At 41.9% G+C, this 23326-nt stretch overlaps 1 protein-coding gene across 1 annotated transcript in view; it reads left to right on the top strand.

Annotated features, from left to right (window-relative positions):
• PRKCI (protein kinase C iota) overlaps positions 1-23085 on the top strand; it is a 93726-nt gene extending 70641 nt beyond the window's left edge. The window contains exons 7-18 of the mRNA XM_041002664.1: positions 153-204; positions 1408-1466; positions 2213-2389; positions 3115-3212; positions 5036-5122; positions 6140-6275; positions 12375-12462; positions 13396-13521; positions 15187-15266; positions 19238-19327; positions 19607-19722; positions 22834-23085. Of these exons, the coding sequence (XP_040858598.1) occupies positions 153-204; positions 1408-1466; positions 2213-2389; positions 3115-3212; positions 5036-5122; positions 6140-6275; positions 12375-12462; positions 13396-13521; positions 15187-15266; positions 19238-19327; positions 19607-19722; positions 22834-22921 (1197 nt within the window). The 3' untranslated portion in view covers positions 22922-23085. The remainder of the gene's footprint in view (positions 1-152; positions 205-1407; positions 1467-2212; positions 2390-3114; positions 3213-5035; positions 5123-6139; positions 6276-12374; positions 12463-13395; positions 13522-15186; positions 15267-19237; positions 19328-19606; positions 19723-22833) is intronic.
• The last annotated feature ends 241 nt before the right edge of the window (positions 23086-23326 follow it).

Genomic DNA, 23326 nt, shown 5'->3' with positions numbered 1-23326 from the left:
ATCAAATGATTTTATAAAAGTAAAACAATGCAGTTCTCACCTGGTAGATGTGTTTCTAATTTAAATGCCGATTAGCAGTGCATCTGCAGGTATGGAGGTGGTGGGTCTGAAAGGCATGCACTCAGTCACTGTGTCTTTGCAATTGCTCCTAGGAACCGATTATGCCCATGGACCAGTCCATGCATTCAGACCATCCTCAGCCAGGTAAGCGTGTCCTCTGCTTGAACTGTGGTGCATTAGTGAAGTAACCTTGAGAGACTTCTTCAGGTTCCTCTCTTGCCCACAGTTGAAACATCTATGTTCTCAAAAGTAGGTGTCTGATGAACATTTTAGTCAACACTATTTAACATATGTATTTGGCATTCTAAAAAAATAACTGTGTTGCTTAAATGACTGTCTCTTCTAGTTGATATAATTTTTTTCCAAGTCTCCTTTGTATTCAGCAAACTTAGATTTTTTTCCATGATGAAAAAACAGACTTCATTTTTGTAGACTATGTTGATTGTATTCAAGCAATCTGTTTGTTCTTAAAGCCTTTATTATCAAATATTGACGTTTAATATAGGAGAAATAAAGCAAGGGAATTTCTGAAAAGATGATATGAGTTGACAGGATAGGATAGGTAGATGAAGACCTTAAAGTTAGGAAATTTGGAGATGAATTAAGGAGGTTAGAGTATCCCAATCTGCCCTGGACTGAATCAAGAACAGAAAGGCAGGGCGTTTGTTTGGAAGGACAGAATGCAGTATCATGGAAGGAGCTTGAGGATGCGAAATACAGTTTGATGTCACCCAAACTAGCGCTAGAAAATTGGTATTTGTATATTTGAGAGAGAGCTCTTCTCATTTGCTAGTTTCATGCCCCAAATGCCTCCAACAAGCTGGGGCTCCCCCACCAAAAAGACGGGAACTCGGTCCTGGCTTTGCACTTGAACTGTCTGCTCCCTCCCAGAGTCTGCTTGATGCAGGACACAGGCATCTTAACCACTAAGCCAGATGTTTACCACCCAAGTAGCTTTAAGTACAAGTCTCATTTTTGTCAGTTCTATTCTTGACTTTTCCTGGTAGTCAGAAACATTTTGAGAATGAAGGATGTGGAAAATGAAACATTACCTCATGCTGGAGGGTTGGTGGAATTTAGAGTTAACCTTATATTTGATTTAATTCTAAAAGCAGTGTGTAAAAAATAATGCAAATATTTCTTCAGAGCACTACTTGGATATCAGATTGCTAGTTGCTCTCTTTATTCAAACTAAAAATTATAATGCTTTATATTTTTGTAGGGCAAGTATGCAGGTTTAAATTATGAAAACTTAGAAATAAAATTTTTAAGTCATGAAAAAAACTTCATGTCACACTCATTATTAGGTGAATTAATGTTTTTCATTCATTTAAATTGTGTTTTTAGTAATTCCATATAATCCCTCAAGTCATGAGAGTTTGGACCAAGTTGGTGAAGAAAAGGAGGTAAGATAATTTATCTTACGGTGTACTCTTCCTTCGTATTTTTAATAAGACTGAACAATCTACACACAATCTGACACATTGACCTACTTGGAGTTTTGGGTTGTAAAACAGGACTGATTGATTGTCAGTGACTGTAGATTAGTGATTGGTTTAGTAATTGCTGTTTAACTCATTTATTTATTTAACTTAGAAAAAATAATTTAGTAATATGATCTATTTTAATTTTAAGATAGCAATCTAAAATTATAATGTATTTTCTAAAACATTAGAATATAGATATAATTCCATTTTGTAAGGTTGCACATTGAAAAATATGAAGGATTAAGTATTTCAACTGACACTTTTTTTAACCCTTTAAAAAGAGCTTATACTATGAAAGAGATTATGTCATGCTTTGCACTTTTTGGTCCCACTTTGACTTTCTTCCTGTAATTATTTATGTTTAAAACTTATTTTTAATTATTTGAAAGGCAGAGTTAGAGAGAGACAGAGAGGTCTTCCCAGCTGCCAGCTTGCTCACCAAATGGCTGCAGTGGCCAGGGTTGGGTCAGGTTGAAACCAGGAGCCTTCCAAGTTTTCCCACATGGGTGCACACTAGATGACGTGATTTGAATGATGTGAGAAAAGAATTGCCAGCTTAAAATATTTTTATGTTTAAAATTATTGTTGGTGTGACTGTGTATTTAAAAACATAGTATGTAAATATTTTTTTAAGGTTGACTTTTTGATGTAAACATTCTCCGCAGGCAATGAACACTAGGGAAAGTGGCAAAGCTTCTTCCAGTTTGGGTCTTCAAGATTTTGATTTGCTCCGGGTAATTGGAAGAGGAAGCTATGCCAAAGTGCTATTGGTTCGATTGAAAAAGACGGATCGTATTTATGCAATGAAAGTTGTGAAAAAAGAACTTGTCAATGATGATGAGGTAAGCACAGTGAAGTTTTATTATTTCTAAACTGCTAAAATGTTTAAAGATAATATTGTAGTAAATGCCCCAATGTGCCTTGTTATTGCAGTCTATTTTTCTTACATATATATTTCAGATTCTAAGAGATACTTAAATTTGACATATTTCATTAGGTTTTTTTCTTTCTTTTTTTTTTTTTTTTTTAAGATTTATTTACTATTAATTTAAAGCAGAATCACATAGAGAAAGATCTTCTGCCACTGGTTCACTGCCCAAGCAGCCACCATGGCTGGAGCTAAGCTGATTGGAGCCAGGAGCTTCTTCTAGGTCTCCCACACAGGTGCAGGGTCCCAAGGCTTTGGGCTGTCCTCGACTGCTTTCCCAGGCCACAAGCAGGGATCTGGATGGGAAGTGGAGCTGCTGGGATTAGAACCATGCCCATATGGGATCCCAGCTTGTGGAAGCTGAGGATTTAGCCATCACGCTGGGCCCCATTAGGTTTTTTAGAAGCCATGAAAATCAAACTATGTTAGTATCAGAGGAAATCAAGCAGTTTTATAAAAGTTTTTCAGAGAATTTGGCAATGCTGAAGGATTTATGTACAAAGATTTTTCTCCTTGCACATAAATTGATGTTAGGTTGATAGTTAGCCTGTTTAAGTATTGCATTTGTGATTATTGAATTGCTAAAAACAAAATTTATTATTAATTTTGATGACATAGTTCTTTCTTATTTTAAAATAGGATATTGACTGGGTACAAACAGAGAAGCATGTTTTTGAGCAAGCATCAAATCATCCCTTTCTGGTTGGGCTGCATTCTTGCTTTCAGACGGAAAGCAGGTAAGAATAAAAAATAAGAGTGATGACTGAACTTTGTCTGTTTTTGTATAATATAATATCCTGCTTATTACAGTGAAAGAAGTGGAAATCATGGAGAAGAGCACCAGGATTTTATGCTCCTGCTAATCAGTGGTACCAGTCTGACAGGATCAGCATTAGGAAATGACATGCTTCAAGCAGAAAAATAAAAACCAGATTATATCAAGGGCTAAAGATACCCACCATTTTAAATATTGCCATGATTCTAGTTATGTTTTGTTTTAAATTTTTGTATTATTATTACTATTTGAAAGGCAGATATACAGAGAGACAGTGAGCCAGAGGGAAAGATTTTCCATCTGCTGGTTCACTCTCCAATGGCTGCAATGGCTGGAGTTGAACTGGTTCAAAGCCAGGAGCTTCTTTTGGGTTTCCCACATGGGGGCAGAGGCCCAGATACTTGGGCCATTGTTTACTGCTTCCCAGACCAGAAGCAGAGAGAGCTGAATCAGAAGTGAAGTAGCTGGGACTCCGGCTCTCACCCATGTGGGATGCCAGTGCCACGATGGAGGCTTAGCCTCCTTCATCAAGGCATCAGCCGTCAGGATTTTAGTTTTATGACTGAACGTCTCTGTCTCTCCTTCTCTCTGCAAATCTGCCTTTCCAATAAAAATAAAGAAATCTTTTTTATTTTTGATGTTTACATAGTTGATCAGGGTGGGAAGGGTTGAGGATCAGGGGAAAGTAGGTGAGACGCTGTTTACACATTTTCTTCTTCCTGTATCTGGGAGAAGAGGAGAGAAGCCACACCCAGGCTCCCAACCATCCCAGTACCCAGGGACATTGAGTACCAGGGCCACTCAGTGTCATCCCAGGGTCCTTGATGTGGAGCATGTTCTGAGGGTCTGCTTAAGTGGTTTTGATCATTTTTATTATTATTATATATTTTGATATTTCTTAAATGCTGTCAATCTCACTGAACCAAGGATGAGGAAATCCTTCCAATGTCCACTGGCTAACATAGTTGAGGTTAGAGTCTCAATTTCCGCAGATATTTGCTGTCATCATTTGATTGGGGTTGTTGTCCAATTTGTTGTACCCTTTTGCCTCTGCTATGGCACTGGATGTCCTCAGCAGTCCTCATTGGGCTGCCATATCCTCCGTGTATCTGGGCTTGCCATCCACTGCTCCGTCTTTTCCCCTGAGGAGGTCCAGCTCTGACACAGGAACTGTACAATCAGACCACCAGTCCTGAACATGAGCCCTCATGTCCTTGTACGCCCTCACCTGTGCCATCCTCCACCCTGGGCAACCCCGCACACCAAGCTCCCATAGCTTGCCACCAGGTGGCCAGTGGGTTTTGCTTGGCACCCAGGGCCAACAGACCACCCAGTTCTGTGGCTCACAGACCTGGACCCCCACCCCCCACACACACACCAATATTTTTAGGGAAAAAAAGAAAAACTAAAATATACTAGGTGATTATGCTGGCACACTATAGATTTGGCATTAACTGGACTCGGGATTCCTGCCAGCTGTTAGCTGCTTTTCTTCCTACAGTAAAACACTTGGCCTAGGTACAGTTGTGGCCTATTGCCATACTGGAGAAGAAGTCTTGAAAAAAAAAAAAAACACAGTTTCCTAGAACTGAACTATGGGAAAAATCCTCAAATGAAGATTGTAGTTGATTCATTTCCCCTTCATCTTCCCCAGATTCTTGGCATCTTCCAAAGGCCAAGTCCGAGGGTGCTGTGTGTGTTGTGACTGGTCTCTGCAGGATTTGAAAGTTGGTGACACTGCCTTAGTTTGGGTGTTGGCTTCATTGGCCCTCTCCTGTGTTCTAGGTTGTTCTTTGTTATTGAGTATGTAAATGGAGGAGATCTAATGTTTCATATGCAGCGACAACGTAAACTTCCTGAAGAACATGCCAGGTAAAGTTATTTGTTGTTTATGTTGGCGTTTTTAATGGCTGTGTAACTGTTTATGTGCAGTGGTTGAAGAAGGTAGATATTATTTTTATAATGGTTATTTCTTTGTAAGACATAGAGATTAGCTAAAAGCTAATTTACATAAGTTATTGTAGTATATGTGTATTGTAATTTGCTATTCATTTGTGTTCATTGTATAAATTCAAGCTTTGTCACATAATATGTAGCAAGCCACAGATGTTATTTTGAATTGCGAACATACAAACGTTCAATTCTTTTTGTTCAGTTGGTCTTCAGGATTCTAGTCTAATTTTTAATATGACTTCTGGTTTCCTTTTTTTGTCTTCTGAATGCCGAAGAGTGAAATAGGAACTCAGGTTCCTAATCATGGATTTTAAAGTGGCTAAGGAGGTTTGCTTTGTCTGCCTCCAAACGCAGTCATGATGATATGGCGCTGAAGCAGCTGGGATCTGCCTTGGTTGTTTCATTTTCAGTAGTAAGGCCAAAATCTGGATTATTATGAGTGAGTCGATGGTTATTTTTAAATGTTGTTACTTGTGGTTATAGAATAGCTCAATTCTTCATCTAACAAAAAAGTTTTGATGTGGACTTTTTGATTTGAATACTCAACTTTCAGTATTCTTTTTATTGTGCTAGTGGGTCTTAGTTTTGGGGCAGTTGGGAATGTGTCATTCGTCTCTAGAGAGGTGATCAAGATGGGGAGGCTCAAGGATGTCCAGCTTTGCCTTCCTGCTAGGAGGTTGGAATGTCCAAACCTGATTCAGGGCACAAATTAAGAACTCCTGTTTGAAGTTTTCAAATTAATAACTTTGTCAAGGTATGTCAGTGAACTGGAGCCTTTATACTTGTGTTTTGGCCTTTGATGTTTTTTGTTGCTAAAATCATAGAATGAAAAGATTTATAATTGGTGCTTTGTTTCAGTTGGGAGAAGCCTTTGAGGTGTGTAAATTGCTACTACCATTTAAAAATTTGAATAAAATGTTTTACTTTTTATTTTAGATTTTACTCTGCAGAAATCAGTCTAGCATTAAATTATCTTCATGAGCGAGGCATAATTTATAGAGATTTGAAACTGGACAATGTATTACTGGACTCTGAAGGGCACATTAAACTCACTGACTATGGCATGTGTAAGGTAAGGAAAAGTATTTGGATACTGGAAAGATCTTCAGCTGCTCATAAAGTTATCTTGGTAGAGTTCATGTTTAAAAAGGGAAAACAGAGGGTCAGTGCTGTGGCATACACATTAAACCTCTGCCTGCAGTGCCAGCATCCTATAGGGACGCCAGTTCTAGTGCCAGCTGCTCCATTTCTTTTTTTTTTTTTCTGCCATAAAAAGTTTATTGGGGTTGTGAACCAATCAGTTGAAGACAAGTTTGCATTATTCATAATATTAAAATATTTGGTCAGGAATTTGGTATAAGCTAAGAAATTTAATATTAATTATGCTCCATTTCTGATCCAGCTCCTTGCTAATGCACCTAGGAAAGCAAAAGAGGATAGCCCACATGTTTGGGCTACTGCACCCGCGTTAGAGACCTGAAAGAAGCTCCTGGCTTCAGATCAGCTCAGCTCTGGCCATTGTGGCCATTTGAAGAGTAAACCAGTGGATGGAAGGTCTATATCTCTCCTCCTTCTGTAACTCTACCTTTTACATAAGAATAAATAAATGTTTACCAAAATAAACCCAACAAATTCATAGAAAATACATACGAAAAAGCTGTACTGATTTCAAAGCTTTTTGTACAAAAATAAGACTTTTTGAAAAAAAAAGATTGACTTATTTGCAAGTCAGACTTAGAGGGAGAGAGTAGGAGAGACACAGAGATTCACCAGTTTACTTCCCAAATGGCCACAGCAGCCTAGGCCGAGCCCTGACACCACCAGGAGCCTGGAGACGCATTCGTGTGTCCCATACGGGAGGTGGAAACCCAGGCGCTTGGAACGTTCGCTCCTGCTTTTCCAGGGCCAGCAGTGAGGGCGCTGGATGGGAATTAGAACAATCACTGTATCAGTCTCATTTGCCATTAGATAGTGACTTTAATTATGCATTCATGATTTTCTTTGAACATCTATATCTTTTACATTTAAATATTAATATCTAGCATTTGGTGCACCCGTGGAAGTCTTACCATTTTCAAGAGAAAATAAAGCTGAACAAAAGGATTAATAGTAACTTCGTTATCAAGTAATTTTTTCTTCATTATCTTTTTTTTAATTTACTTTTTTTTTATTATTATCATTTTATGATACAGTTCCTTAGGCTCTGGGATTTCCCTTATCCCTTCCCCGATTTCCTCCTCCCTTACTGAGTTCTGTTATATCATTAGTGTAGTATAGTTCTTCATACACAGTCATGTCCATCAATGTGGCCATGGACAATGGCAGAAAGTCCAGCATCCTGTTGTCAAGATACAGTTAACAGTTTTGTTGAAAGTCCATCTTTGTCTGGAAGTAGAGATGCATACTGCATTGCATCCTCACATCTGGATATGACAGTCTCCATTACACAGTTACTCTACATCCCCTTAAATGAAAAGCCACAAAACAAAATCGATAACAGGCAGAAAAAAGAAATCAAAAACACCATGAAGTTAAATAACATGCTACTGAGTGCCTAAAGTTTCGCTGAAGACATGAAAATCAAGAATCCTTTTTGAAAGAAATGATGCTTCAGTGTAATCTATGAGTCAGTGCAAAATTTAATATGAAGAAACTGTTTTGAAGAGATGAAACTAACAAAAATCAGAATCCATGAGATACAGCTTCTGCTGATCTTTGTTGGTGAAATGTGTCTCCTGTAGGTAACAAATAGATGGGTTTTGTTTTTTAATCTAGTCTACTAGTGAAGTTTGATTGATGAGTTTAATCCATTTACATTCAGGGTTAATATGAATGAGTGGTATTTTGGTTCTGTCATTTTAGCAATGGGTTTTTCATTGATTTAGTCTTCTGTTGTCATTTTACTGGGATGTTCTTCACATTTGCCTTTGGTTTTGGTGGGTGCTATTCCTCTTCTCTGTCAAGAGAACATCCTTAAGTATCATTTGTAGAGCAGGTTTGGAAGAGACATATTCTTTTAACTTTTCTTTACTGTGGACTAGTTATATTTCATTTTCAAAGACAAAGGAAAGTTTTGCTGGGTACGTTATCATAGGTTGACAATTTTTTGCTTTTAGAATCTGGACTATGTCTCTCCCTTCTCTTCTGGCCTAGAGAGTTTCTTGTGGGAGGTCTCCTATTAGTTTAATTGGCATTCCAGTTGATTTTTTTTTTCACGTGCACGTTTAAGGATCTTTTCCTTATGTTTGATTGAGGGAGCTTGATTATCATGTGTCATGGTGAAGATGGCTTTTGGTTAATGCTGTTGGGAGTTCTGTGCCCATCCTGGATGTTGTTTTCCAATTCTTTCTCTACATTAGGGACGTTTTCCCTTATTACTTCATTAAATACATTTTTAAACCCAGCTTCTCTTTCTGCACCTTCTGGGACTCCCATAACTCTTACATTTGGCCTTTTAATAGTGTTCTCCAGTTCTTGAATACTTCTTTTTATCTTGACCCAGCTCTGCTTCAAGCTTTCTGTTTGCTTCCGCCTGGTGACAGGAAATGTCTTCTAATTTTGAGATTCTTTCTTCTGCCTCCTTCCTTTTATTTTGGAGACTCTCCAGTGTATTTTTAGTTTGCTTTTAGTTAGCTTTCATTTGATTCCTTCCCAGTGTGACATATTCTTTGAGTTCCTTAAATGCCTGTTTTACATGCTTCTCGTTGTTGATAAAAAGCTTTATGACAAGTGTTTTGAATTCTCTTCCCCCAATTTCTCGATGTCTTCCTCAGTAAATTCTGAGGTTGGCAAAAGGTTTTGCTCCTTTGCAGGGGAGTCTTCAGTAATATTCATTGTGCCTCTGTCTCTTCTTTTGCTCTTCATCATTGTACTTTGGGTTATCAGATTCCTCCCCTTGGGGCAGGTTTCTAAGCTCTGTCACCTACTGGTCTACAATTCAATTTCAGTTATTGCAGTTGGTACGCAGCTCCTTGTTTGCAGTCAGTTATGCCACTCCCTCCAGTGAGCTCCAGGTCTGCGTTCTTATGTTAGATTTCCACCATGGTCTCCGTAGTCCAGCTCCTAGCTCACCAGTCTCTACCTCCTGTGATCCTGTGCTGAGGCTGCACCATTGTCTGTACACCCTTTCTCCCATTTTCTGTTGGAACAGGTCCCAGGATTAGAGAGACACCAGGTGTCTTATATAGCTAGCTTGTTGTTGGTGCTGATCTTGCCAGAACCTGTTGGCCATTAGGTCTGATGGTCACAAGAACCTACCTTAACCCATACAATGCCACAGTTGGTATTATTTTTCTGTGGGAGTCTTCTCTCAGCTCAGCGCATGCACAGCTCACTGTTGTCCCTGCAGTCTTAAAGCTTTTACATACTCTACAAAATGGTGCCTGATGTGCCACCACCAGAGTTCTTGATCTGTTGGCCATCAGATCTGAGAGCTACCCTGACCTGTCTTCAGTGGAAACTGTAGGATGCCACGTTGTTGCATTCTCTGAGCCAGAAATGAGTTCTCTCCCAGCTTAGTGCATGTGCAGTACTGTCCATCGCCCTTACCTCCCTAAACAAAACACATCTGATTAGGCTCTAGGGGGGCGGACTGGGTCAAAAAATCCACCCTGTTTCTGCTGCTCTGTCTCTGCTCCTGGTTAAATCAGACAAGCAGGATGGGCAGTTCCCCTTCTGGGTTCACCTCCTGAACTCCCAGTGAAAGTTCCTTCCCACCTGGCTGCTGGGGTAATCAATCAGTCACCACAGCCTTGTGTTCACTGCTTTCCTGTGTCTGTCAGTCTCCAGGTACCCCTTTGCTGTTGTGTGGTCCTCTCCTATTTCCTGGTTTGTGTCCTCTGTGATTCACATTGGCTAATATTTCTCTTTTTAATCAAGCAACTTTTAAAATATTTGTTTATTTTTATTGGAAAGTCAGATTTACAGAGTACAGGAGAGACAGAAAGATCTTTCATCCACTGGTTTACTTCCTAAGTGGCTACAACGGCTAGAACTGAGCCAACCCAAAGCCAGGAGCCTGGAACCTCTTCTGGGTCTCCCTCATGGTTTCAGGGTCCCAAGGCTTGGGCCATCCTCCACTGCTTTCCCAGGCCACAAGCAGGGAGCTAGATGGGAAGTGGAGCAACCAGAACACAACCTTAAGGGATCCCCACACATGTTGTGCCAGGCCTGCATAGTTGCTTCTTGCACATTCTAATATGATCAAATTTTTTTTTGGCTAGATATTTCTCCTTGGTGTTTATAGTGATTTAACATGTAGTGGGGTATGAAATCATTGTCAGGTTGGAGGAATTCGTTCCTTCAGCCTAATAAGGAAACTCCCTGTCAGGGATAACCTCATGCGTATTGTAGGAACAAATGGAAAGCTAAACCTGTAAGCCTCCACTGGTAAAGTAATATCCACAAAAGGGAAGTGGTGATTCCTCTGTTTTGATCAGGGCACATTGTGTACATGTGTGGAAGTGTCACACTTTAACCCACAAATTGGTACAATTGTCAATTTAGGAAATTTAAAAATGTATTAAAATTCAAAGAAAAGTATGTACATTGTGCCCCAAATATCTGTGGCTGACATAACCTCATAATCACTGTTATTTCTTATTATCTCTGCAGAACTAGTTTAGATGACTCAAAGAAAGCGTGGGTAGAAAACTTGGTTTTCTTTCTTTTTCCTTTCTTCAAGATTTTTGAAAAATTTAAATTAGTTATATATAGAGAGATCTTCCATCTGCCAATTCACTCTCCCAAAGACCACAGTGATCAGCACTCAACAGAGCTGAAGCTAGGATCCTGGATCCCCATCCAAGGTTCCCACATGGATGTAGGGACCTAAGTACTTAGGACATCTTCCTCTGCTTGCCCAAGCAAATTTGACCTTGACTGGAAAGAAACACTTACAGTCTTACCAGTGGCTTATGTGTAGGTGAAATTTAATAGTGCTTATTTTCTTTGTGAGATGTTATTCATTTTTATTACATAATTTAAATTTGTTAAATCTTAGCTTACTATAGAGTATCTTGGATATAATTAATATCTTCAATGAGCTTTTTAGCAACACTTATTTAGGACAGATTTTCTTCATGCTCTTTAGTGGCAAACCATGCTTTTAAAAAAATATAAAGGGCCCGGTACAGTGGCATAGCAGCTAAAGTCCTCGCCTTGCATGGGCCAGAATCCCATATGGGCACCGGTTCTAATCCTGGCAGCCCCACTTTCCATCCAGGTCCCTGCCTGTGACCTGGGAAAGCAGTCGAGGATGGCCCAAAGCCGTGGGACCCTGCATCCTCGTGGGAGACCTGGAAGAGCTCTGGGCTCCTGGCTTCGGATCAGCTCAGCTTTGGCTATTGCAGTCACTTGGGGAGGGGAGAGAATCATTGGGCAGAAGATCTTCCGCTCTGTCTCTCCTCCTTCTCTCTCTCTCTCTCTCTCTCTCTCTCTCTCTCTCTCTCTCTCTCTGTTTCTACATATATATATATATATATATATATATATATATATATTTCACTTTGCAATAAAAATAGATACAATCTTTTAAAAAAAATAGAGATAGCATTGTCATGAATTGGGTTCAGCTGCCACTTGTGATGCTGGCATCCCATGTTGGAGACATAGTTCAAGTCCCAGCTGCTCCATTTCTGATCCTGAGAACCTGAGAATGTGCCTGGGAAAGTAGCAGAAGATGGCCCGTGTGTGTGACTCCACCTTTCAAATCAATAACAAAATGTTTAAAAGGAAAAAATGACAGGCTCAAAAATGTAGCCTAGACGGTTAAGATTCCCATGTTTGTCTTGGAGCGCCTGCATTTAATTCCCAGCGCTGGCTCCTGAGTGCAGCTTCCTACCAGTGCAGACCATGGGAGGCAGTGGCCGCGGCTCAAGTTCCTGGCTCCTGTCATGCAGTAGGAGACCCAGAGAGCATTCCTGCCTTACAATTGCATCCCGAACTCAGCTCCGGCAGCTGTCGGCATTTCGGAAGTGAACCAGCAAGTAGGACCCCTCTCTTAAAAAAAAAAAAAAAGATGGTACAGGCGATTGTTGTGGTGATGTTATATGAACTTAGTGTATTACCTACAGAATTGAACTTACGTAAACAATGAAATAGGAAAGGTAAATTTAAAGCAGTTTTGGAACTTATTTGTTTTTTTGTTGTTGTTTGTTTCTTTCCACAAAAGGAGGGATTACGTCCAGGAGATACAACTAGCACCTTCTGTGGCACTCCTAATTACATTGCTCCTGAAATTTTAAGAGGAGAAGATTATGGTAATAACAAGCAGATGGTATTTTAGCTATTTCTGAGTGGGTGGTTTAATGTGGTACCAATTGCATTCTAGTGTATTACCGCATTTTAGTACTGATAAACTTTCCTGGTGCTATTAAAACTCTCAAGGCTCGCAAAGTCTGAAATAAAAGATGGAGACCTTGGCATTATCTGGGGATACAGTTTTGAGTTTTAGCCACACAGAGCAGCACATACACTTCCAAGTGGCTTGCCTACGTTAACTAAATTAATGCTCTCACCAACCCAAGAGGTAAGCACTCTTGGCTCTCGTTGTGCAGATGTGTTTGCCAGCACACAGAAAATAAGAATCGCCTGTGTGTCGTCATCCAGCTGAACGGCAGTCAGGATTCAGGTCGGCAGCCATGGGGCTCTTGTGCACCTGTCAGAGAGCGCCGGTTGCTTGAGCTGCTTCCGCCATGCATCTCGTTGCATCTCGTTGATGCATCGACTACATTTGTTTTCTCTTGAAGCATTTGACCCCTAGGTTCTGGTCCTGTGATTTCTGCAGAGTTGTGGTACTTCCAACAACTGCTCACAATGTGGATGCAAGGTCCTTCAAGGATCTTTAAATCAGCTAGCATCATGTTGCAGAGCAGAAAAGGTTATTCTCAAGTATGATTTAATTATAACCTCAAAGCAAAACTGTTCGGCATATAGAATGAATCAAATTACAGGATGTATTTGAAAAAATAAACACTTGTTCTCATAGTTTTAAAGTTATCTGTTAAATAGCTTTATTTGCTGATAAGTAAAATATTTCTGTAAGCTCCCGTGCTTAGCATGATAGTTAATAATGCATTTTGATTTTACTTATTAAAATAAATTTGTTGGTTATGTGATAAAATGGATCTCTAATAACTGACTTTCAAGAATACAAAGTGGATAATTTATTGCTTTGAAATGCCTTCCTGAAGGTTTCAGTGTCGACTGGTGGGCTCTTGGAGTATTGATGTTTGAGATGATGGCAGGAAGATCTCCATTTGATATTGTTGGGAGCTCTGATAACCCTGATCAAAACACAGAGGATTATCTCTTCCAAGGTAATTTGCAGTGTGTTATATAGCTTCGCTGGGGCAACAAGTCTCTGCGTAGATAAAAGCAGAATAATCTTGATTTTGTTTTGTTGTTTTGGGATGCACCCTTTCTGCCTCTGTGTTCCTTAAACGGTTTGCAGTTACCTACTCCACATCATACCAAGCAGATGCTTCCAGGACATATGTCACATCGATTGAGGGAGGGGATTCTGTGGCTGGAGGATGCTCGAGACACCAGGGACTCGGGGCTGAGTGGGAAGCCTAAGAGCAGCGTAGGTAGCAGACCCCAGGAACAGGAGTGGTCTAGATGAGGGGGGGAGGAATAGGTCATGTGGTGAGAAACACAAAGTCAACACAGGGACGTGCAAGGTGCAATCCAAAGAAAGTTTGAAGAGAACCACAGAACTACCTCTATACTTAATGATTAAATCCAGGACAGAATGTGAATAGGCGTTTCATAGAATAGGACCCAGTTGCTTATGAAGAGTATGTGAAATGTGATTTAACCTCACTGATAAATAGGGAAATAAGCATGTAAATATTATGGTCTACCATTTCATAACCTTATTTAGCAAAAAAAAAAAAAATGTAAATTCTGATGATATCAGTGCCATTGAGAATAGCAGCAACTGGAACTCTCATAGACTCTGGATGGGGATGAAATTTTAATATTTTTTTAAAAGATTGATTTGTTTTTATTGGAAAGGCAGATATACAGAGAGGAGGAGAGACAGAGAGGAAAATCTTTCCGACGATTCACTCCCCAAGCGGCCACAATGGCTGGAACTGAGCCAATCCGAAGCCAGGAGCCATGAGGTTCTTCAGAGTCTCCCATGAGGGTGCAGGGTCCCAATGCTCTGGGCCGTTGTTGACTGCTTTCCCAGGCCACAGGCAGGAACCTGGATGGGAAGCAGGGCTGCCCGGATTGGAACCGGCACCCATATGGGATCCTGGTGCGTTCAAGGTGAGAACTTTAACTGCTACACTATTGTGCCGGGTCTGGGGATGAAATTGGACACACAAGAGCTTTGGAGAATAATCGACAATGTCCAGTGAAAGTCATTAAATAGGGGCTGATGTTACAAAATAGTGGGTAAAGCAGCTACTGCCTGCAATGCTGCATCCCTGCTGGGCCCTGGTTCATGGCCTGAATGCGCCACACCGCCCCATCACCCCCCCCCCCAGTCTAGCGCCCACTAGTGTGCCTCTAAGGCAACAGGAGGTGACCCAAGTGCGAAGGAGACCTGGACGAAGTTCCTGGCTTCAGCCTTGACCATAGATGCTTCTTGTGGCCATCTGGGAAGTGAACCTGTAGATGGAAAACCAACCTGTGCCTCCCTCTCATCCTCCCTCCCACTCTGATAGGAATATTAACTCCTTTAACGTCACTTCAGCCCTGTGAAGTGAGTAACATTTTTCTAGTTGGCAGATGCAGAAACTGCAACATAGTGAGATAGGCCAAGAACAAGCGTATGGATGATAAGCAGAGCACTGGCCAGAGGCTGTCTGAGAAGCAGGTGGGGGTGGTGTGCTAGAGGGAGAGAAAATGAGGTGCTTCTGTTGTGTGTGTGATGTCTTACTTTCTCTGTCGGAATACCTTAAGTATTTCATAATAAAAGATTAACCATCCTGTAGAAGTCAGGTGTAATACCGTACTTTTTATCTTTCTAGTTATTTTGGAAAAACAAATACGTATACCACGTTCTCTGTCTGTAAAAGCTGCAAGTGTCCTGAAGAGTTTCCTCAACAAGGTATGCATGATGTGGAAAATTTAAGTGCTTTGTTTCCTTGTAATCATACTGCTGAATAGAAGCTGAGGCAATGTAGAATTCCCAAACAGCATAGTGTGCAGTGTTCCAAGTTAGGCTCACAATTTGTTTATTGGGCCCATTATCCATCTGTGATGTTTACATTCCATATGCATCGTTTGTTTCTCTCTCTAATTTTTGATGATGTTTACATAGTTGATCAGGGTGGGAAGGGTTGAGGGTCAGGGGAAAGTAGGTGAGACGCTGTTTACACATTTTCTTTTTCTTCTTCCTGTGTCTGGGATAAGGGGGGAGGTAACCGGAGAAGCCACACCCAGGCTCCCAACCACCCCAGCACCCAGGCATGGGGAATGGCTACCTGATGTCATCCCAGGGTTCCTGTTGGGGAACATGTTCTGAGGACTCTGCTCAAGCAGCTTCGATAGTTCTGAGATGCTGTCAATCTCCCTGATGCAAGGATGAGGAAATCCTTCTAAGCTCAACTGGCCGATGCAGTCCACCTCACAGTCTCCATTGGTACAGAAATTTGCAGTCAAACTTCCCTGAGATAGCTTGTTCAATTTGTTCTGTCCTCCTTCCTCTGCAGAGCAACAGGTCCTGTAGCCTAGCCCAGCCCTGCCCTGCCCAACACACACTTGGCCTTCACTTACACCAGGGGGAGCTGCAGCCCAGTCAGAGTGTCCCCCAATAATCCCTACTGGACCAGCTCCCCAGCTCTGGTTCCTGTGCCTGCCAGCATGTGCAGTGGACTGGTCCAGTTCTGTCCCACATCCCATTCAGATCTCAACCCAAGCGATTCCACCCTCCAGCCCACATTCATGCCAGTAGATGTCACTGCCTATTCAGCCAGGCCTACCCCCAGTCCTGGTCCTCATGCTCACCAGTGGGAGTTGCAACCCATCAGAGATGACCCCACAGCCTTCTTACTGGACCTATTCCCTCCCCTGGATCTTGCACTCTCTAGATGGTTCTGCAGTCTAGCTCAACAGGACTTACCCCCAGTCCCAGCACTTGCTAGTTGATGCTGCAGCAAAGCCCAGTCAATCTGTCCTTATACTGACTCATGCCTGCATCAGCAAATACAGTCAGTTAGCCCAGACTGGCTCTCCCCTTAACCCAGTTCACGTGTAGGCCAACAGGTATTATAGCTCTGCCCAGCCTGTTCTGCCCTCCAGTACCAGCTCTCTCTCTCTCACCAGCAGGAGCAGTGGCCCTGCAGGGGAACCCCACTACTTCCCTACCGAGCTCACCCCCCTGTTGCCTCTTAACATGTGCTGCAACCCAGTCTGGCATGGCCCGTCTCACCTTGGCATTTGCCAACAGTGGGCACTTTGACCTGCCCCAGCTCAGTCTGCCCCCATTCCAGCTTGTGCTGGTGGGTGCTGCTGCCCATCACAGCACTGTCATTCCCTAGTCCCGGCCCTAATATGAACTGGCTAGTGCTACAGCCTGAACCATCCTGTCCTGCACTCTACCCTGGTTCTTAGATCTGTCAGTGGGTGTTATGAAATGGCCCAGCCTGGCCCGCCCCCAGACCTGAGTCGCACATATGCTGGCGGATACTGCAACCTGACCTAGTCTGGGCTGCCCCTTGCCTTGGTTCTTGGGCTCACCTACAGAGACTGCACCCTGAAAAAGTCGTTCCCCAAGCTCCCCCATCAGGTGTACTCCCAGCATATGCACCACTTGAGTTCCAGCTGCTCCCCTGTGATCCAGCTCCCTGCTAAATTCCAGGGAAAATATTCCCACATGGGAAACTTAGAAGCTTCTAACTTCTTTCTGGCCCCGCCCAGCTGTTGTGCCATTTGGAGAATGAACCAAATCTGTCGCTTTTCAAAAAACAGCTTGCTCACGAAGAACAATGCTGACTAGGTCCCGAGATGAATTGTGCTTTCCAATTGTCACTTTAATTTCTTCTTCTATATATTACACATATGATGTCTGTTTACCAAAAAGAAAAAAAGAGGAAAGAAAAACAGTATTTTAAAGATGATGAGACAAAATTTTCATCCTCTGGCTCATCACCAAATGCCTGTAATGGCTGAGCTGGGCCGTGACAAAGCCGGGAGCCTGGAACCCCCAAAGGTCTCCTACATAGATGGCAGGAACTCAGTATTTGAGCCATCTGGGGCTGCCGAGGCCTATGTATGTATGAACCTTGAGTGAAAGCAGGATGTGGGTGTCCTAAATGGCCTCAAAGCTCTTTTCTACTATTCATACAGTCTATTTGTCATCATCAATTTGTGTGTGTGTGTTTTTTTTAAGTCAGATATACAGAAAGGAGGAGAGACAGTGAGAAAGATCTTCTGTCTGATGATTCACTCCCCCAAGTGAGCGCCACAGCCAATGCTATGCCAATCTGAAGCCAGGATCCAGGAACTTCTTCCGGGTCTCCCACACGGGTGCAGGGTCCCAAGGCTTTGGGCCGTCCTCGACTGCTTTCCTAGGCCACAAGCAGGGAACTGGATGGGAAGTGTTCAAGGCGAGGATTTTAGTCGCTAGGCCATGGCGCTGGGTCCAATCATCAGTTTTCTTAATACTTAAAACAGCTTTGCTTCCTATACATTTTTATATCAAAAGAATGAAATGCTGCCCTATCAGGGCTGGTGTCTGGCCTACTACTGCTGTCTGGAATAGTCCGTCAAAGAGTACCTAGTCCAGCACAACAGCCTAGTGGCTAAATCCTTGCCTTGGATGTGCCAGGTTTCCATATGGGTACTGGTTTATGTCCTGGCTGCTCCACTTCCCATCCAGCTCCCTGCTTGTGGCCTGGAAAAGCAGTGGAGGATGGTCCAAAGCCTTGGGACCCTGCACCTGCATGGGAAAAATTCCTGGCTCCTGGCTTCGGATTGATTCAGTTCCAGCTGTTGTAGCCACTTGGCGAGTGAGCCAGTGGACAAAAGATCTTTGTCTCTCTCTGTTAATCTGTCTTTCCATAAACAGAAAGAGTAGCTAGGCTCAGTACCACCTAACCCTGCTCCAACCTCCTGCTAATGCAGACTCTGTGAGCCATAGTAATGGCTCACCCTGAGTGTTCAGTTCCTGGCACCCATGTAGATCTGGGCTGAGTTTGAGCCCTCTGACTTTGGCCCTTGCCTGTTTAGGGGAGTGAATTTTTAAATAAGAACTACTTCTCCCTCTTCCCTGTTCTCCTTGTCCCTCTGCCTCTCAAATAAATCAAATAAGTAATCTGAGCATTGTTTGTTGCAGTTGTGGTACTAGAAGAATTTTAAAATCTAGAATTGTAATTTTGTGAGTCATAAATTCTGCTTTACATAAATAAATGAAAAAGTAGATTGGTGTGATTTTATCTTCTGAGATAAATACACAGTGGCAAAAATGAATAAAGTCAGAAATTGAGGTGTGTTTGAATTGGCTTTATGGGAGGAAGTATTTTAAACTTGAAACCTAATCTTTCATACAATGAAAGATAAATACAAGAGGTGTTAATATGCAAAGTAAAATGCCTCTTATCAGAAAGGAAAATAGGCTCGTGTTCTCATCCATAGTCATGAATAAGCCAAGGCGTGTTTTAGGTTGCAAGTTCCTTCAGTTCAGCAGTTCAGATAGTGGCTGTATCATTGCTTAACTCAGATTATGGTTTGTTGTTATCTTGAATTGAGCTAAAGGACAAGCTAGTGGTAAAGTTTGGGGGTTGCTTATTGCAAATGTTGTTCTAGTACAAACCATAAGAGTAGCTGGGTGCTGCTGTATTTTTCTTTAACAAGAAGTAGTAAGAATTTTCTACTTCCCCTTACATGATAAATAGCCATAAATAAACTATACTTCAAATAACTATTGATTGTAGTATTATACTTATTAGAAATAAAAGGTATGCCATTCTAACTTCAGAAATAAAGTTAACGTGTCACAGCCACAAAGCACCTGTTGAAAAGGTGATTTATTTTAAAGCGTAGCATTCACCCAGTTCTTAAAGTTTCTTTCTCTTATAGGATCCAAAGGAACGATTGGGTTGTCATCCTCAAACAGGATTTGCTGATATTCAGGGCCACCCATTCTTCCGAAACGTAGATTGGGATATGGTATGTACATTTTGGTTGTTTTTTATATTTGGTTTTGTTATTACCTTCAAACTGTATGGGCTTAAAGGAATGTCAAGCAAACACGTATATCACAGCTTAAACAGCTTAAAACTACCCCTCAGGTACCTCTTAGTACACTTTTAAAGCCCAAAGATTAGATATTGATGTAATTGAGCAGGTTGTAATATTGTTAAAGCCTTTGTTCGTGTTCATAGATGTGAATCCCATGGACCCATGCGAGAATATCAGCTTTAACTGTCGTCTGATGTGTCTTTTTAGATGGAGCAAAAGCAGGTGGTGCCTCCTTTTAAACCGAATATTTCTGGGGAGTTTGGTTTAGACAACTTTGATTCTCAGTTTACCAATGAACCTGTCCAGCTCACACCAGATGATGAGTAAGTAATTCTGTACCTTGAGATGTTTTAACATTTTTGAAACCTCCATTCTTAGTGATTGCACAGTGTTTTGTTATCAGACTATGCTGTAATTTATGTTTTCATTTCATTTCCTGGATAACTGAGTCTATTACACTAATAAATTATGACACTAGCTGCCGTTCCTTTATAAGCATTATTTCTAATTCTGTCAACAGCTTTGTGAGCTAGTTACCGTCATCTTCATTGTACAGATGGGGAGATTAGGCCAAGTTGTACAGTGGTCAGGTGGCAGGGTCAGGATTCAAGGCCAGATGTGGCTGACAAGACCTGTGCTGTTTCTACCGCACTGCTCTGTCTCCCATTTTCGTGATGACCATCTTTCTCTGAATTCCTGAGCGGACAAAGGGAAGTAGGCCGGAGGGTATGAAAACGTTAACATTGTTGATATGTTTTACCAACTGTTTTAAAAGGACAATGTCAAATTGTCAAATCCAGTGAGCCAGTGATCTGAAATATTGTGTTGTGTTTACATTTCATCCTTTGCAGTGTAATTTAGAATCATTTAGGGATATTTTGATCATTCACCTCTTTTTACTGATTCGTTTTCTCTAATTTCAAGGAGGCCCTTAATGTTCGGCAGTCATTTTATTTATATCTTAATTCTTGCCACATTCCTCTGAGCAACTGTTGTAAATCACCCTTCTTTCAGACTCCAGCCCAGCCCCTGCCTCCATCCCTCTTTCTGGATTAACTTTCCCTTAGCTTCCGTGCAAAGATTGAGGCCTCTCTGCTCCGAGCAGTGGTGCTTTGCGTGGTGCCTTGCCATCTGTCTCGGGACCTCCTCGCCCCTGGGGCTTGCTCGCCGATTCTTCCCAATCTGCTGCTTTCTCTCAGCTCTTGTAAGACCCTCCCTCTGCTGCAAGACAAGCCGCTTCCTCCACCTTCTTTGATTGATTGAATTTTCTCCATTTCTTTCCCTCTATCTACAAACATGCACAGATTTTATCTGACATTTTACCTTTCGATTATTGCTGCTCTTTGAACCATCACTTTTTTTTTATTCCATCTTTAAGGTTTTTTTTTTTTTTTTTAGAAAACAATCAGCTAATAGATGCACATGGCGAAAGACAAGTAAGCAGTATTGTTATCAGACTCCTTCGGATTAGCCAGCATGGCTTGTTTTGTCCTTTCTTCTTGCCAACAGTTTAACCGTTTACCAGCTCCAGGAGCATCTGAATATTGAATTAGCTTCATGATTTCTAATGCATAGCATGTTTTTGTTCAGTCCTCGTTTCCTTTGATGCCTGCACGGCATTTGGTGCTCATGGCCTTGCTGTGGGTAGTCTGACCTGTGACCCCTGTCGCCTTGAGGCCAGCATGCTCCTTGGTTCTGCTCAGCACAGTCTTGTCTTTGCCATGTGCAGTTTGTACCAGGAAGATTTCAGCCAGCGTGGAGAGAGCTGTTTTTGTTTTTTTTTTTTAAGATTTATTTATTTATTGGAAAGTCAGATATATAGAGAGGAGGAGAGACAGAGAGGAAGATCTTCCGTCCGATGATTCACTCCCCAAGTGAGCGCAACAGCCAATGCTATGCCGGTCCGAAGCCAGGAGCCAGGTACTTCTTCTGGGTCTCCCACGCGGGTGCAGAGTCCCAAGGCTTTGGGCCGTCCTCGACTGCTTTCCCAGGCCACAGGCAGGGAGCTGGATGGGAAGTGGAGCAGCTGGGATACAAACTGGATCCTCTATGGGATCCTGGACATGCAAGGCAGGGGGATTTTGCCACTAGGCTACCGTGCCGGGCCCGGTATTGATTTTTATAGCACCTCCCCTGTGCCCTGATAGCTTGCTTCCTAAGCTACATTTCCAGTCAGTGCTACAGGGGTTGCTTGGTTGTTCGTCTACCTTTCCTGCTCCCTGTGCCACCTTACGTTCCTGTCACTCAGATCCAAAGTGTCAGTGATTGCTGGCTCCTCCCTTTCCTAGGAGTGTGTGGAAGCTGAAATCTAGTAACGTCTGAGGCCTCACACATTTCCTGGCTGACTTTATCCATGTCTCATTATTGCACAAGTGTTGGCATCAGCCTCGTTACTCACCATTGACTGGTAGTAATGAGTGGCAGCCTCTCCGCTCATGGCAAATCTCCATTCCTCTATCATTTTTACCTGTTGAAGTCTTTCCATCCTCAACTGGAAGCACATCTTTCATGGATAAGAGAGAAATTCCTTAATGTCACATCTACTCACTGCTTTTATCTGGGCATTTCGTTTCCTTCCAGCGTCATCTACCCTTTAACACCCTCTTATTCCTGTGCTGTACTGTAGAATCTTTGTGTTTCTGGGGACCTTGCACAAGCGTTTATAATTCATCCATTAAGTCTAGGAGAGGGAAGGCTGGCCCCCTTGGTTTCCCTGCCTAGAAGCCACATCACTCTTCTCTGAACTTTAATTATTAGCTCAGGACTTAGCTTGTTGTATATGAAGTTCAGCAGGTGCTGCTTTCTCTTACAACTTCCCAGTGTGGGAGCAAGCCCCCCACACGTGGCTCTTTAAAGGAAGGGACTGTCCTCTCCTACTTTGTGCTCTGTGGTAAGGTGTGCACATTTGGGTGTTCCAGCATCTATAGTACCACTCCCTCTTACTGCATCTTGAGTAGAAGCCCAGTGCAATAGACTGCCAGACTCTGCTCCCCGTGACTAGCTCCTCCCTATTCCAGGTCGCTCAGGGCACTTGTTGCTATTGCCTTTTCCATTTGGTAACTTCTTCTGGGCCGCCTTTCGTCATCTTCTGTCTTGCTGTTGAAGTGACTAATACATTGGATGCTAATTTAGACGTGGATATTCACCTAATTAAGAATGGTTTTCAGGTCAGAAATTAAAATGAATAGGAATTGTGTCATCTTGTGCCTTTTCCCCAATCTTCAGTTTTGTACCTGAATTTGTTTTTGGATTCATTTTGGTTCTGACTTTGACTTTTCTAAAACATATTTTGAAATTAATGCAAGAATTAGTAGGGATTTTTTTTTCCTTCACAAATTTTGTAATTAACCTTAATTTTTACTAATTTTTTGTACCGCTTAAAGATTGAAGAAATATTGATTGCGATTAAAATAAATGTGCTTTTGCCTTCACAGTGACATTGTGAGGAAAATCGACCAGTCTGAATTTGAAGGTTTCGAGTACATCAATCCGCTGTTGATGTCTGCAGAAGAATGTGTCTAATTTTCAGTTCCCAACTCTGCATTCTGCTCATGTTGCCATTTACTGCATGGATAAACTTGCTGCCAACCTGGACACAATTCACCTTTTTATATTTGCCACTTACCAAGAACAAAACAAAAGAAAAAAAACAGTACCTTCTGTTGTAAGAGCCAATTATTACATCTACATTTACCTATGGAAAAAAAAAAATTCAAACTAGCTTCCAAACAGTCATGCCAAAATTCAGTTCCTTGGTTCTTGGAGGCCTACTGATGCACACGGAGCTGTCTGTTGTTGAGAGGAAATACCAGTGCTGTGCAGGGCAGTTTCTGCTGCAGTAGATACACAGTAGGATTACATCCTAAGCCTCCGATCGTTTCTGTCGTTCTCCGTGAAGCCATTTGAGGATTTAATTTTAGAACATAA

The sequence above is a fragment of the Ochotona curzoniae genome, unplaced genomic scaffold (genome assembly GCF_017591425.1).
Source record: "Ochotona curzoniae isolate NIBS_2020 unplaced genomic scaffold, NIBS_Ocur_1.0 scaffold_2587, whole genome shotgun sequence".
Classification (NCBI taxonomy): Eukaryota; Metazoa; Chordata; class Mammalia; order Lagomorpha; family Ochotonidae; genus Ochotona; species Ochotona curzoniae.
The sequence above is the reverse complement of the archived record's forward strand: the minus strand, read 5'-3'. Positions and strand labels throughout refer to the sequence as shown.